General features: G+C 39.8%; 1 protein-coding gene across 1 annotated transcript; it reads right to left on the reverse strand.

Annotated features, from left to right (window-relative positions):
* Positions 1-3,979: 3,979 nt before the first annotated feature.
* Positions 3,980-17,175, reverse strand: LOC121442243 (protein YIPF5). Its single transcript, XM_041643708.1, has 6 exons — positions 17,039-17,175; positions 16,539-16,658; positions 9,975-10,147; positions 8,703-8,848; positions 5,824-6,005; positions 3,980-4,945 (listed from the first exon to the last, which is right to left on the reverse strand). Exons 2-6 carry the CDS (start codon positions 16,646-16,648, stop codon positions 4,783-4,785), a joined length of 774 nt encoding a protein of 257 aa, XP_041499642.1. The 5' UTR covers positions 16,649-16,658; positions 17,039-17,175; the 3' UTR covers positions 3,980-4,782.
* Between the last annotated feature and the right edge of the window lie 200 nt (positions 17,176-17,375).

Here is a 17,375-nt window from a genome sequence, read left to right on the forward strand (position 1 = left end):
TTTTTATACTTTTGACTAGAAACTCTGCAAACCCTTAAATGTCAATAATCTAATAACTAAAATTTCAATTTCCCTATTGCCTAGTTCTAAGGGTTTAATGAGGAAAGCAAACAGTTTAAAACACAAGGTGGATCTCTGTGAGTTCAAGGCCAGCCTGGTCTACAAGAGCTAGTGTTCCAGGATAGGCTTCAAAGCTACAGCAGAGAAACCCTGTCTTAAAAAAACAAAACCAACCCTCCCCCCCAAAAAAAACCAACCCAAGTAATTAAAAAAAGCTCCGTTCTAGTTTTTGCACCTGGCTGAGTAGGGGCAAGTCATGGATAGTAGAGAAAAAGTAACTGCCTACACCAGAGATTGGGTTTTATTTAGGTGCCTTGAAAATAAACAGGACATATGAGGGGGGGAGGGGAATAAGCTAATGGCAGGTCATTCTCATCTACCCATAAAAAGCACCACAAGCCAACTCTTCCTTATGATACTGCCAATAACAACTTGTCATTCCCACTCCACCAGAAACACAATTCTAAGTATAAAGACAAAAAAGGTTTGTTAATTCATATAAATATGAAGGGTACTTATGAAAAAGTACTTTTGGATTTTGCTTTTGATAGTGCATGTTTTAATTCTAAAGTTTGGGTTTTAAGACAAGCATGAAATGAGATAAACTGCTTGGGAAATTAAGCCTTTATTTTTAAAAATGTCTTGGGGTTTATAAAATGGAGAGCATGTAGTAACTAGCAGCTGGGGTTTGATGAACAATGAACAGGTTGGATGTTGGCACTGCTTGGGTGAACCTGCTTCTTGTATTTGATGTTGAAAGGAGGAATCTTCAAATATGGTCTCAATCTTTGTCACCTTTTCATTGACTCAGTATCCTTGAGAATATATAACTTCCGTAACTCATCTTTTTTTCAAAGGTCCAGATTTTTTTATTCGCATAAGGGAAGATGATATAATTTCAGAACTAAAGGTGCCCTTCTGAGCAGGCACTGTAATGTCAATTTAATAATTTTAAAGATAACGGACTGGGGTGATTTAACTGATAATGGCCCCACCAGTTTCACGTTTGAATGCTTGGGCCCCAGTGGAACTGTGGAGGAAGGATTAGCAAATGTGGCCTTGTTGATGTGTTGAATGCTTGGTCCCCAGTGGAACTGTGGAGGAAGGATTAGCAAATGTGGCCTTGTTGATGTGTTGAATGCTTGGGCCCCAGTGGAACTGTGGAGGAAGGATTAGCAAATGTGGCCTTGTTGATGTGTTGAATGCTTGGGCCCCAGTGGAACTGTGGAGGAAGGATTAGCAAATGTGGCCTTGTTGATGTGTTGAATGCTTGGGCCCCAGTGGAACTGTGGAGGAAGGATTAGCAAATGTGGCCTTGTTGATGTGTTGAATGCTTGGGCCCCAGTAGAACTGTGGAGGAAGGATTAGCAAATGTGGCCTTGTTGATGTGTTGAATGCTTGGTCCCCAGTGGAACTGTGGAGGAAGGATTAGCAAATGTGGCCTTGTTGATGTGTTGAATGCTTGGGCCTCAGTGGAACTGTGGAGGAAGGATTAGCAAATGTGGCCTTGTTGATGTGTTGAATGCTTGGTCCCCAGTGGAACTGTGGAGGAAGGATTAGCAAATGTGGCCTTGTTGATGTGTTGAATGCTTGGGCCCCAGTGGAACTGTGGAGGAAGGATTAGCAAATGTGGCCTTGTTGATGTGTTGAATGCTTGGGCCCCAGTGGAACTGTGGAGGAAGGATTAGCAAATGTGGCCTTGTTGATGAGCCCTGGGGTTGGGCTTTGAGGTTTCAGAAGCCCATAGCATTCCCAGTTTTGTTCTAATCCTCTCTTCGTGTCTACTTACAAAAAAGGATGTGGGTTCTCAGGTAGTGCTCCAGGCACCATGCCTATCTGCCTGTATGGTGTTTCTTGCTGTGATGGTCAAGGACTCTCTGTAACTGCGGGCCTCCAACAAACTCTTTCTTCTCTAAGTTGCCTTGGTCTTGTACTTTGTCTCCGCAACAGGACAGCTGACCTTAATTGGCTTTGGAGCATAGTTGAGTACAACTATGACGTATGATTAAGAATACACACTTAGATAATGCTAATTATATATTATTTTCAGTCTGCCCAAACTCTTCATTAGAAACATTCTTCAAAAATATAATATATAAAATATTTGATGACAGTCTTTTAATTTATGCATTTCTAACCAGGAGTGGTGGCACAGGCCTATAATCCTTCATAAGATCCAGTTAAAAAAGGAGGGGGAAAAAAAAAACTTTAAGAGTCCTCCATATCTCCCGACATTATAGGACCCAGCCCTTCTCTACTATTCTCTTTTATCTGACAATGGTCCTGCTTCACTTTCTCCATTTATTCTACAATAAACATCTGACAGTTTTCTTTCTAAGTATTACTTAGTTCATCTAACACAATGAACTCCTGTTCTATCCAGTTCTACCCACAAATGACATATCATTGATACCAACATTCCTTATATAAATGTATAAAAATGTTATTATGAAACTCATCATTTTGTAAATTTTCTGATTTCAAAAGATGAGCAAACTTTGTGCCACACATGAAGAATGACGTTTGTCTACAAACCTAGTATGGCTCAAGGCAATACAGAATTATAGCAAAGATGTAAAATATGCATGTAGACCATAGGTATAATTAACCAACCACATGTTAAATAAGACTTTGGACTTATTACTCTACTCACTGAGTATAAGACCAACAGTGAGGTGTAAAATGTGTCAATCTGTTACACTCATAGTGGCTTTCAACTATTCAAATGGTGAACTTTAAGCTATGGTAAATGCTCAACAAAAAGACTGTCACATACTTTAAACATGTTATATCAAATTTTAACATATACATAAACATGGTTACATTATAATTAATATGTGTTGATTTTATTTAGTTTCATGAGATATCATTATATAATTAATGTGCTAAGGAAATTGTTAAACCATGTATCTGATGCAATTCCACTATGTAGCCATTGAAATAGAAAAATAATTAAAGGTTACACATCTTATTATGTTGGTAACTGCTTTGTTGAGCATTGGAATAAACTGTATGCCAGTAGCACACAAATGCATTTAAATAAAACATAGCCAACACCACCACAAAACCATAGAATGATTTAAATAAAAAAAGATTTTGATGAAGGGATCAAATAATAAAACGATTAGATCTACTTGGGGAATTGGGTAACAGTGGGTTAAATTCAACCAAGTGTGAGATAATTTCTCAAGCATTACCCTATTCACTATAAAAAGCAACATATTAACAAAAGACATTCACAAATTTGCCTCAATAATAACTATGTAAATTGAACTAAAATTATGTGTTAGGAGTTGAAGGTCAGCCTGGGCTTCAAGAGATCCTGCCTCAACATTCAACTCCACAGCAAACAAAGTAACCAGAGAAGGGGGAGGGGACTGTGCAAAGACTGGAGACAAGCTTCCAAAACAATAGGTTGAGTATGAAAATGTGCCTGAAACTCACCATCAGTATCTAAACCCAGAAGAGCAAGAACAAAGAACGACCATGTGTATGCGGCTCCTTTTCTACTCGACAACCCTCTCTAAAGTAAAGCACGCTAGGCTAGCACTTGTCTTTTGGCTGCTGGCCTCCTCTTATAAAAACAGATTAGATTTTACTTTCCATCCCATCCTTGCTCAAAACTACTACTGAATACTGTCCAGAATCTGAGCTGTTTTAAAGCCACGAGTTCACACACAAGATATATAGCATTTTCCTACAGATTCTCTTACCAGATACTATAATGATACAAACCAAGGGAGTTTAAAATCAGGAACTAACACTGTCATTTGAAGTAAAACTGGTTCTCATTTCATGTTTGTTTGGTTCAATACTAGATGATTTCTATTTTTAAATTGGCTTAAATCATGAGTCAAAATCAAACCCTAAAAAAAAAGACAAGAGCAGTAGTTTAGTGAAAATAAACACAACAGCAGAGTTAATTGAGAAAAAATTTAATAAGCATCAAATTCACTATACATTGATAACTGCAATACTGAAATTGTGAAATTTTAAATATTTTTTCTCAAAAAAAAAAACTTAAAGATTTCTTCTTCCTGGGACATGTGGACAGAACTAAGCATCATGTGGCCAGTCCAGATTAGTTGACATTAATGTCTAAACAGCTGTTCACATTTCATCTCCACGAGGTAGACTGTGAACTGCTTGTATCTCTGAATTTCAGCACAGATTTCACGAGACAATTTATAGGAATGTCAAATATTTGAAGTGCAAACTCAGAAAGCTCTGCGCTGGGATTCTGTTTTGTTCAGCTTTACTTCAGTGCACTTAACTTGAGGATACAGCAAGTATTTTCTCTCCTAATTCCTTGGAAAAATACTTCTGCAATAAGACTTGTTACTTCTTTACTGTAACTGGGTTGTTTTTTGAGAAAGATTATCAGCTTTGTGGTTGGTTTCACGGTTGGTAAAAATCTATCAAAAACATCATAATATAATTTGTAAGGAAAAGAGTTCTTTGTCAAGGGCTGCAGGATCAGGAAAGAAACTGTACTTCTTAGCTGTAAAAGAACAAACACACAGAGCTAGTTGTCTGCAGAAGACCCCACACAAGGCTCAACTGTCCTCTACAGACAAGCAAAGACTCGTCCACCCCTGCTGCCTCCAGGCTCCCGGTAATCAGCAAGGGCTGCACTGCAGGAGTTCGCTGGTCCAATTTGAAGAGTCCAATGTCCTTTTTGTGAATTCGGCCCATTGATATCCACATCCCAGACAAATCAGTTCAAAAGACGGAAATCAGGGCAAAGACTCCATACAATAAAGCACAAGGATATGCCACTAAAAGTTGTTGTCCGTCCATGGCTAATGCAGAAATAAAAATTTTGGAAGCAGAAAAACTACACCAGCCAATAATCGTTGCAGTGAGAAGAATTCCTACCATTCCTCTGCAGCGGGAAAAAACAAACAAAAAACATGGGAAAGATGAGTAAGATTAGATACTGAAAACCAATCTAAACTACAGCTATACCCTATTGTGAAGGGAGGGATTTTTAATTCATTGTTTTGCAGAAGAGGCACAAAAGCAGCCCCACACTACCACAGATTATGCATTTGTGGAAACCACAAGGCTTAGCACAACTGGACAGCAATGGATAAGCCTCAAGACATTCTAAAATCCACACACAGACATACTATTTCGTCAAACTCAGAAATGTATTTGCACAGTGACTTCAAGAATACCCAACCATTTAATGTAGACAGTGTGATTGTCTTGCTCCTTTAGCTACTTCCCTGCTTTGGCACTACTGGTACTTGGGTTGGCTTTCTTTGCTGAAGGGTGGGTGCTTGGCATGGTTAGGATGCTCAATAGCTTTCGGGATCTCTCTCCACTCACATCAGCATTCCCTTTCCCCACTACTACATATGTGTTTCCTAATCATGTGTTCTCAAGAAGCCCAACTGCTTCAAGATTAACAGAGCCAGAACATCAAGCAAGCTAAACAGAATTTTCATATGAATGAACTGAACTTTTCCATGTGTTATTTAATGATCACAACTATTCACTTCATTGTTGCTATGGTATTGGTAAACACACAAGTAGTACAACTTTTGATCAAAGGTAAAACTGAGATAGTACAGAAGACTTCAAATCTCAATTTTACCTTCACTGTTACTCACCCAAAACACACAGAGCAGAGTTCAAATCTATATGAGGCACAATAGATAGGTTTTCTGTATTGGGGTTTTATCTCAAACTGAAGATGAAATAAATCGCACTACATAGAACTGGCCAACTAAATCTGAGTTTAAGATCAGTACTTACTGTAAAGAAAATACCACTGCAAAGCTGGAAAGCAGGATCATGGGAAGAAGACAATACCCCAGGACACTTGCCACACAACCAAATGAGACACCTGTCATACTCATTAAATTTAACAAACAAAACATTCCTAAACATCCAATTGCACTGATTCCATATACGTAGCCAAATTGGATTTTGCCAGCCTAAGGAAAAAGAAAATAGATTAGAATAAAAACTGTCATTTGGGTCTCATTTCACATTAAGTGATGCATGCATAAAATACTCAATTCAAAAGTATCAAAGTCTATAGAGGTGCATTGGAAGGGGACAAAGCAGACAGGTTCCACACTCTTCTATTTTAATAAAAAATTTGTTTCAATAGAATATATTCTGAGTATACTTTTTCTCCCTCCCAATCCTCCAAGATCCTCCCCACACTACTCTAACGCTTTCCCCTATCTTTACCTCTTTAAAACAAACAAACAAATATACAATACTTACATACACACAAACCCATAAAACCACAAAATTGGAAACCAAAATATTCAAGCTAAAGACCAACAAAAAGAAAAAAAAAAAGAACAAAAAACAAAAAAACCAAATCAAGCCAAAACAATGTCCAAGCACAGTTCTATGAGACAAAGTCTACAAAAATACTATTGAGTTCCTTTTGTGTTAGCCCTCTCTACTGCTGGGCATGGGCCATTCCCTGAAGTGGGCTAATATATCCAGTGAGAGTCTACTGGAAACGACTACATTTTCCCTTTCAGTTGAGTGTCAATTGCAGACAGCTTCTTGGTCAGGAGCAAAAGTCCATGTCCATTTCTCCCTCAGTGCTGGGACCCTGTCTGGCTTGAATCTGTGCAGGTCCTAACTTCAAATGCTTCTTAACTGTGATACATCACTTCCCAACACAGATATTTCACTTGTTGGCATTTAAGTGTGATATACAACTGAACAAATAAAAGGGGAAACAATCTAGGAAAAATGGAAGGCAGGGCCCAGAGAAGAGGGTGAGATAACCAGGTGAATACGATGGAAAAGAACCTTTTCCTTTTCATTGTTTTTCCAAATTCTACGTTGGATTCTACAGTCCTTTGATTAAAAACAAAAGCATACACCCTGGAAGTTCTACTTTTATAAAAGATACTATCTAGGCATGGTGGCAAAAACCTTTAATTCCCAGACTTAGGAGGCAGAAGTAGGCAGATCTCTGAGTTTAAGGCTAAGGTGATCTACATAGTGAGTTTCAGACCAGGCAGGATACAAATTACTGAATGGTTTTCAGATAGCAGTCATGAGCTAAATTACAACCTTCCCACATGAAAAAAAACTCTCATAAAAACAAGAGTGCAGAGAAATCCCAAACAGGATCTTTGCTATGTGAAACTTTTGGTACATAAAACTAAATCTTGAGGCCTTTGCTGGACGTGGTATTTACCTGTAAATATCTGATTAGGCTATGGTAGTTTAAAGAAGCTGAGTTCACTGACAAGTGAATTACTGGAGCAATAAACAATAAATTCTACCTTGGACAGTGCTCTTAGCTTTGCAAAATATTGTTGTATACCCCGTCCTTTATTTTGAGACAGGGTCTCACTCTAATCTAGACTGGTCTCAAAGTCAGAAATCCACCTGCCTCAGCCTCTCAAATGCTAAGATTACAGGTATAAGACTCATGCTCAGCTGCCTATGTTTTTTAGTTCAAAACAAGCTGGGTGTGGCAGCACATCAAAGCAACCCTGTTAGGCGAGTAGGTGGCACAGGGTTAGTATCCACAGAGGGATGTGAAGGACTCACTGCCAGGTCAAGGGCTAAGTTGAGTGCTGTGTCTAAGACCAGGTCTTCCAGCTACAGATACAATTTTCTATCACTTACATTTTTTAGCTCTTGTAATTCTGACTGAGTGAAAACAAATAGCAACTTTTTCTTTCAATGTACTTTAATATTCCTGGAGAACTTGGAAGTAGAGACAAAAACTTACCATTCTTTAATATTTTAATTCACTAGGAGTTAAAATGTACAGGAAAGCCATATAATAAAACACTGACCTAGGGCTAGACATTTGTTATGGTTAAGTTAAAATCTGACACAGCCTATAATCCCCTGGGAAGGGTTTCTCAATGACTGCTATCCACATCAGGTTAGCCTGTGGGCAAGTCTGTGGGGTAAAGAGGTTGGCATAACTGCCTGGCTTTGTGTTCTGAGCTGTGTAGAAAAGGTGAGCTGAGGGGCATGAATGCACCTATTTCTGTCTGCTCTAGACTGTGGATGGAATAGATTATCTGAAGTTGTGGGCATCCGACATTCAGGCAGTGATGAACGGACTGGAATTGAGAACGGAGCTAAAATGATCACTTCTGCTTTAAGGTCCCCAGCCCTAAGTCCTCTGGGTGTGTTACCACATGACGTAAGCAAGGTCCCCAGCCCTAAGCCTCTGGGTATGTTACCACATGACATAAACCAAATTAGGACAAGCTAAAACAATAAAACCACTACCTCTATTTTCTTTTAAAAGTGGAACAACAGTAAAAAAATATTGTCAATTTCTTAAATATAGGAAATTCTGATGTTTACTTTTTTCTTATTTTTCCCCCAAAACTGGACTACTTCTTACAAGACATTTTTTTTTTCTTTGAAACAGTACCTTATATGTAACCCAGCCTGGCCTAGAATTCATAATATTCCTGCTTCAGTCTCTCAAGGCTATGATAACAGCTGTTTTCTGTCTCCTACATTTGGCTAAAAAAAAAATGTTGTTGCATATGTTGCACAATACTTACTATTGATAGAGAACTAGGGAATTCGTATAAATTCAAGAAACTCAATATATCCTAAAACCTACCAAAGACTGAGTCCCAACATCTGGTAGAATATTTAGAATCCTTCTTTAGTCTTACCAGTAGCAGCGTGGCTCCAAAGGCAAGGCAGAACACCACAGGTCCTGCTAGGTCGGTCTCGTTCATAATGCTGCCGTCAGCCACTCTCAGGGGGTGCAGCACCGTCAGCGTTTTTTGCCAGATGTGATCAAAATTGATACCCAATTCTAAGATAAAGAGAAAAGAAGGAAGTCAGAATTTGTGGTATGTGTTTAGCAGTTTTATAAATTTACCTAAAAATTTTACATTTGAAAGCTCATTACTCCACAGTATCAAAGACAAATAGCTACTCTTTCTGTTTCAAAATAGTATTCAACACTGGACACTCCTGTTATGAATTTTAGGACTTGTGATGCTTTCTAGAATCAGTGCTGGAACACGACACAGGAACAAAGAGGGTGCAGCAATGGTCAATGATAGTTTACTCTCCTCTGGACCATTCTACATGCTGCTGATTCCACTGACGCCAAACCCCTGCTTTAGAAAGGATACGGGCATGGTAAAACAGACACACTGTACCTCATATTCAGAGTACAACACATGGACACAGCTAACAAAAGGATTCTTTACCTGGGGCTTCAGGAATACCCATGTACCCCATGGAAGCAGATACAATTATGCCCTAGGCATCTGTGTTCAGATTTCTACAATATTATTTGAGAACCACCATGTTTTATGCAATCAACAGTTCTATTAGTTTATTTCCACACAGAACTATAAATACAATTCTAATTGCATTCATATCTTCTAAGGGCAGAATATAATTAATAATCTGAATAAAAGCTGATGCTCACACTGTTATATTAAATATTACTTCTTCAAAGAAATGGTCCCTTTTGGCCCAATATAAACTCTCCTCTTAATAAGTTCCTGACTAAAGGCTAGCTACTGTTTTTCATAGAGAGGAAAAAATCTCCACCTCAGGCTTTGTTCACAAAACAACTGCAGACCAGGGCATACGCTGGGCACCTCGAGTCTCAAAATCCAACCTCTGAAATGCTCTGAAATTCAGAGCTGTGACACAATTAATGTCAAGCTGTTTTAAGCTAAGGATGGTATCAAGCATTTGTGAGGCCGAGGAAGGGGGACTGCTGCAAGTTTGAGGTTAGCCTTGGCCTCACAGCACAGTCCTGTCTCAGGGAAAACAAAGGGAGCGGGTAGCATTTCAGACCTTCCAATTAAGGATGCCAAACCAGTGACGTTTACAGAGATCCTGGAAAATTCTAACTACTTTAAAATGGAAAACATGTCTGGCCTCATGCTTTTCAGACAGCCTGAACCATTCCATCCTACCTTCTAACAAAGGAGGCTCTTCTTCAAAGCTGTCTCCGTAGAATTGCTGAGGTGCAGTCTGAGGATAGGCCTGGGTTGGCTGATAAATTTGCCCCGTGTATGTTTGCTGTGGCTGCATCATGTCTGGAGGGACAAATCGGCCTTGTTGCGAGTAGTCATAGCCAGCATATTGCCTGGATACAAAGAAAATTTGTAAGTTTTACTCTTAGTATTTGAACCAATTGACAGTATTCCCAGATTCTTTTTTTTTTTCTTGACAGCTAAAGAATACTCAGTCACTTCCAAACCTCCTTCTAGGATACCCACAGAGAAACAGTGCCGAGACCATGACTGGCAGATGGACAAGAAGGGTGTTCTTACAGAGAATCCTCTTATGGCCGTCAGCATTATGTCAGCATATAAGCACAACAACGATCACACTTTTAAACATCAGGATATCAACAAATAAAAACAAGTCAGGATTATTTTCTTCCCTTAGTGACACTAAGAGAATGTCACAATATATTCTGAAATAAATGTATGCTACAGATGATAAATGAAGGTCTGGGATAACAGACTTGACTATATTTTCCCAATTTGGATACAGATTAAATTATTCTTTCTTACACTTCATAGTATGATAGTTTGCAAATGAGAAAGCCTGTTTCAAACTGGGGGACAGGGACCCAAGCATGTTCTTTGTCACAGCGTTCTGAATATAACACAATGTCCTCAGGTCATCTTGTGTTTGAGTCGAGCTTTAAAATGTTCAAAATGACTGTACACTTGCTGCCTCACTGGATCTACACCAAATCCCAGGTCTTCAGGAAGAACTCTGCCCTGGCATTTCAGTGACTAGGACGGAACAGGACTGCACTAGAGAACTATCTGTGAATACCTGTCTTACCACATGTCCAGCATTTCAGTGGACTAATCTAATTATAGACTGAGTGGTATGAAGTTAAAATATTATTTTAAAGATATTTCAAAAAGAAAGTCCTAGAAATATTTAGTCAACTTATTTTTGATTATGTGGAATCTGTTACTGTAATAGCAAAAGGAGAGAAACAGCTGTATATAAATATAATGCAACATGTGCATAAGGAGTTACTATGGCATCTGTTGAAGTAATTTCATGTCTACTGATAAATAACAATCAAGAAATACTAAAAATACCACATATTATATACTTCATAGAAAATAAACATACTTTTTAAAAAATGTTTATTTATTTACTTATTATGTATACAATATTCTATCTGCGTGTATGCCTGCAGGCCAGAAGAGGGCACCAGACCTGATTACAGATGGTTGTGAGCCACCATGTGGTTGCTGGGAATTGAACTCAGGACCTCTGGAAGAGCAGGCAATGCTCTAAAACGCTCAGCCATTTCTCCAGCCCCCCCATACTTTTCTTACACTATCTCCAGAGTACACATGTGAACTTCTAACCACAGCTACTGTTAAGTAAAGAAACCTGGAACTAAAAAGATGCAGAGTGCCAAATTTTCATATAGACTGCTGTACCTTTAAATATGTTGGGCAGCATTTATTATTTATTGAGATTAGCTAGTGATATAATCCTGACTTGCTGGCAAGTTGTGCCCACCATGCAATAGTGAAATAACGGTTATGGGAATAACTATTTCTGATTGGATATGTGGTCTACACCACAGGCAGGATTTCATGTCTGGTACCATAAACTTGGTCAAAAGTCCATGGCTGGGAAGATCATAGGCTATAGGGGGAACCCAGTACTGTTCTTTTGTTGAAAGCCCATGCTATTAAATTACATTCTGAACATGTATGCTTATACCCATAGACTAGTGCTGCTCAGTTTCGGTGAGAGAAAGTTTTCTTTTGCAGTGAGTAGTGGTCAATGCAGAGACTCAGGACTAGTCGGAGTGCCAAGTGCAGAGAATACTGAACGCCCAGCTGTGGTCGCACCACCTAGATCAGTCTCCCATCACTCAAGGCTTAGAGAACTTCAGAGGACAGAAAGAATGTAAGACCCAGAACACATGGGAAAGCTGTGAAATGCTGACTTCTGGATGTGACCTGAATGTTGCACACATAAGCTGACAGTAGCTGGGGTTACCTGAACAAGCCTGTACAAATTCTACCACGGTCTGGGGAGGGGCCCCTAAGACTCCACCCTTGTTGGCTACTGGCAGCTGACAGCTCAGGGAATAGTCTTTTTTTTTTTTAAGGGCACACCCACCAGACAAGTTGTTCATGACCCATGTGCATATGCAGTACTAATTAGACTCTGGATGTTATTAATAACCATAAAAAAGAGGACACGCAGCTGGGAGAGAGACGACTAGCTGTTCCAAGGAGCCAGAGAAAAGTGGTGAATGGAGATGACCAGTACACACTGTACACGTGTAACAAGACTTTCAAAGAATAAAAAGGCTAAAATCTAAAAGTCAATTGGCTAATTCTAAAGTAAGCTACTGCGATAAGGAGGTCCACCTGAACTACTTCAAACGTCCTAAACACACCTTTTCAATGTGACTATGTGCAAAGCACTACTTAGTAAGTGCTTAACTGTCTCATATTAACTACAACTCTATGAAATGAGTCTATTGTTGTCCTTACTATAAAGCTATGTAAATTGAAATTTGGGTTAAAATAATTTGCCACTGTGGTGCCACAATTCGAAACCAGGTTATTTAATTCCAGTGGCCATCAACTCTTAATAACTAACAAACACCACTTCGCAATCCTTCTTTACACAGATTACTTCAAAGTTACATTCCAAATCTGCAGTTTCCCAGCTTTTCTGGAATGACAACATGCTGATATCTTCTGAGGGGCACACCCACTCACACAAGAACCACCTTTATCAGGGTTAGCTAGTTGAGCAAGGATAACAATTCTCTTTTCCTGAATTAGTATAATATGCGGTTGGGTTGATCTGTTAATATTTATCAGAGTCCATGACATCACAAGAAAATTTCCACACATATGTTTCTACAAGCTGACTAAATAGATTGTAGTTTATTCCTGGGGGGAAAGCAAGAAGGAGGGAAGGAGGAATACAAAAAGAACCCAGAGAATAGTATAGCTAGCAGTTCTAACTCTAGCAGTCTTAGAGTTCCTTCAGGAGCTTTAACTATCAATATTCACTATCAAGGAATTTAGATGTTTAAAATATTTATTAATTCAGCCAGGTGGTGACACATGCCTTTAAGAGGCAGAGGCAAAAGGATCTCTGTGTTCGAGGCTCACAAAGTGAGTTCAAAGACAGCCAGGACCATGACAAAGAGAAACCATGATTAGAATAAAATAGCTCTGGCAAATCTAGAGCTGACTCCATAGACCAGTCTGGCTTCAAACTCATAGAGATCCACCAGTCTATGGAGTACTGGGACTACAGGTATGCACCAACATTTTATATATATATATATATATATATATATATATATATATATATATATATATATTCAATTCTAAACATTAGAAAATCACATTTGTTAAAACTGTTCCCAATTTCATCAAGAATAAAATGTTCGATTGCTAGGAAGCTATTGAAGATGAACACTAGTTTTCCACAATCCTCATTTTGTCTAAAAACTTGGGATTGGTGATTGGTTAACAAGTACTAGCAGCTATTTTCCTTGAAACGACAGGTTCATTTAGTAATCTTTGAAAAATTATCTGCGAAGTACAAAATTCTGACTAAACACAGTGTGTCCATTGTTTCAAATGAATATGGTCCCCCCAAAAATCAAGTGGTTCAGTGAGCACATTAAGCAGCCTGTGTATCTTCCTAGAGACAGTGTACTTTCAGTATGGAAAAGAAGTGTTGTGTGACACCCCGCACTAAAAAGACGTGTACTAAGGACCAGGACTGAATAACAATCATATTCTTCTTGCTTCATTGGGGATCCTTAAATGCAACTGCCTTACTCCACCTTCTCAAGCAGATGGTGAGGACAAGCGCAATACTAGTTCCTTATTCAGATTCAGGGACCAGCAGGACAAACATTATTTCTGTATTGTAAGCGCAACTGTTAGTGAAAGGCACAAAATAATGTTGCTATGAAACTACTTCTGAATTTAGAAGATCTCTAAAATGTGTCCTAAGAATCCTGTAGAGCATGGAGTTCACAGTAAGCACCACTGATTACAAACCAGAGGTGCTGCAAGCAAGCCCACTCCAGAGGTGGGGCTGTGATCCCACTTTCCAAATGCAGTGTCAATGAGACTGCACTGTGGGGCTTACTGCTCCCCCATCCTGCCAGGATCTGTTCTCACCAATTTGAGTCACAGTGGATCACAAGCCAAACTGTGTTATGGCATGCATGGTTTTTATAGCGACAGTCTCATAGCAGGCAAAGTAACATATGCTAAATCAGCATTGTCATAAGCTCTGTGTGCCGTTGTAATAAGCAACAGCAAAGATAAAACCTCTTATCACTGGCTATCTACTTATGTTCATAAAATGGTTCATAAAGATATTATTAGATAAGTTAAAGGTAAAAAATATAACAATTTTCGGCTTCTTAAAAATAAGTGATTGCTATTACTATATAAAAATTTTAGGGGCTTCTCTAGAAATCTACATGGGATCTACTCATATGACATACAAGTAAGAGGAACTCATAAAATATCAAAGCTGATCTCATGGGCAACTGCAGAACTGTAGCAAGGCTAACAAGTCAAACCTTAAGGCATTCCAGACAGTAGGCTCGCTGAACCTAGACTTTTCCTAACTAAAGTTATCACTGATTTCTGTTAGCAGTTAGCAAAGCAAAAAGAACACGAGTTAGTACGCTGAGATAATATTCAAAATATAATTAGGCGTCAGATCTACTTGCAGGCACGTATAGAAGCAAATGAGTTTAGTTTTTCAAGAAAGCATTGGAAGTTCACATGTATTATTGCTTCAGCATTCCTTTTGCTTTTCCAAGCATTCATAAACCTGTGTGTTCCAGCTGATAGCTACAGCTAGGTAAAGTATCTCCACTAGTAAGAGGCGATGCTTACTGGCATATGAGTTGGTTACAATAAAAGGAGAGTACTCAGCAACACATAACTGCCATGTGGGAAAGCGACCTCAGATGACTGTGGAGTGTAACGAGAGGACGAGTCAGAGTTAAGTTACAGAAACATGGGCAGGACACAAAACCGGAAGGAGATTAACCTAGAAAACTGCACTTCAATTGCAAAACTTCTAATAAGTCTAAAGATAAAGGATTATTTGGCCAAAAAAAGGTCGACAATGTCAGACTCTTCAAAGTTCTGTTGTTTAGGGATTTTTCAGGTGGACTCAGATCAAAGTTACATCCATTTGCTCTCAAATACACAAAGATCTCACTAAAATATATTATTTTCTAATTCTGCCCAGTTAACCAATTTGGAAGAAACAACCCGCATATAGTTGAGAACTTAATAGAAAGAAAAATCCTAATTCATAGAGGGAATTTTTACAAACTCTTTTCATTCAACAGGTTAAGTTGGAAGGTATAACACACACACACACACACACACACACACACACACAACTTATCTATCTATGCCTCAAATTAAGTAGATTCAAATAACCTTTGGGTTATAAAAAAATAGCCAGAATTTTCTCTGTACTTAAAAATGTTTAGGCACATTTATTTACACATACTAACATAAATACATTCTAGTCGAGTCTGTATCTCATGAACTGACTGGACTCATAGCTTTCCTTAGCTCTTGTCCGGCAAGAGTCTTCATGAAACTGAATTCAAGATCTACGAATGTACACCAATGACACATACGTTGCATGAAGTTATATGCATGTTTATATGGGTATGTGTGACTATATCCATGCAATTCTGGAAAACAGGCCCATCACTGCTGTAAGATTCTCAGAATATAAGACTACCTGAAAAGCACAAGACATTCCCTTGTTCAAGAGGGAAACCAGTAAGATTCATCTCATCATTCCAAGGGACTAAGGACAGGTCTAGAAAAGACTGGCTGAAAGCCTTCAAAATACCCCAAACACCAGAGATTAGAGAGGATCTTATTGTTAACAGTTCAGAACCTAAAGTCTTTGAATTCTCTTCTTCAACCATAAACTGATCACTTCTCTGGTCCCAACCATCACACCTCAGTATGAAGAGTAATAAAAATGACTATCAATTGCCACATCAACGTCACCAGGTGACTCATAGTGGGGAGCATACACTGTTAACCTGTGTCACAGAGCTCCTTCAGTAGCTGTTCATAAAGTCTGAAATCACAGACTCACCTACCAAATAAGCTATCAAAAAACTTTATTTTTTAGTGAATAAATTAGCCTTGTATTCTAGGTACCCAAAGCACCTACCCAAACCACTTGTAAATATTATTTCGACGGGCTATTTATCTTTCTTTGGCACACTAGAAGACTTTCAGAAAATAATAAATTATAAACAGGCTAACCCCTTCATATGCTAACCAAACATCATATCTTTTTCTAGGCAAAAAGAAGAAAAAAAATCACATTCCTGAATAGGACTAAGTTCACATATCCATTTTTTTAAAAGGTAGAATCAGGCATTCTGAATACATTCTTCCGCTAATTACAAACTAAGTAAGTTGCCAAAGCTGAAAAGTTACTTGCTGTAGGGTCCTCCACTTCCTCCATAGTCATAGGACTGCTGAGATTGCTCGTCGATGCTGTAACTTGTTTGGTAGAAACCGCTGTTTAAGTTGTCAAAGCCTGACATTGCAAACGATCTGCAACGGGAGGGCAAACACTGTTTACACGCTAGCTCCTGCTTGATTTGCCTGTGGTCTTCTGCTTAAGCGAAGGCCCCCAGAAGACAGAAGGCGTCTCTGGAACCGGGATCAACATCTGGAGGAGGTCTGGGGGTGGGGTGGGGATCCCAGGAGACCCTTGGACCCCGGGGAGCGTATGGGCCCGAGGCAGTGGCGAGGTCCGGCGGAGGCGCCGCTCCACAGAGAAGGAAAACAGGGGCGCCGCGGGCGCGGCCCTGGGTCTTGAGAGGGACTGGGGGGTCTGGGGAAAGACCACAGCCTGCGCTAACAGACCAGGCCGCCGGCTCGCACAACTGATGCCGGAGGCCGAAAGGGGTACAAGGGCCGGGGACACTCACCGAACGCTCCAGCGGCGGCGGCGGCAGCTCTAGCGGCCCCTCGTAACCCCCCAAACACAGTTCCAGACCCTGCGGTAGCCTTGTTGCTACGTGTCAGCGGCCAAAGAACTGCTTCCGGGGCACGCCCGCCCGCGCAGGCGTGTTAGTAGGCTTTGCGCCGCCGGGTTCGGTTGACCGTCCAGGTTGTATGTGTGCACGTGCCGGGTGGGGGCGGGACTTACCGATGCGCAGTCCTGATTGATTCGTCCTGTGACGGGCCAATAGGGAGCAGGGAAACTGCTTCCGGCAACTCGGTTGCGGCGGAGACTGGGGCGCGCCGGCGGATCCGCGGCTGGTT

This window comes from Microtus oregoni, unplaced genomic scaffold (assembly GCF_018167655.1).
Source record: "Microtus oregoni isolate MIOR12 unplaced genomic scaffold, Mior012 000088F_ref0000325, whole genome shotgun sequence".
NCBI classification, from domain to species: domain Eukaryota; kingdom Metazoa; phylum Chordata; class Mammalia; order Rodentia; family Cricetidae; genus Microtus; species Microtus oregoni.

Bases quoted from the DNA above. Each gene is read 5' to 3' on its own strand.
- LOC121442243 (XM_041643708.1), bottom strand. From the start codon at position 16,648: ATGTCAGGCTTTGACAACTTAAACAGCGGTTTCTACCAAACAAGTTAC. The intron at 6,006-8,702 runs GTAAGACTAAAG...CTTTTTCCTTAG, and splicing joins TTGGAGCCACGCTGCTACTG to GCTGGCAAAATCCAATTTGG. The intron at 4,946-5,823 runs GTAAGTACTGAT...TTCCCGCTGCAG, and splicing joins GCAGTGGTATTTTCTTTACA to AGGAATGGTAGGAATTCTTC.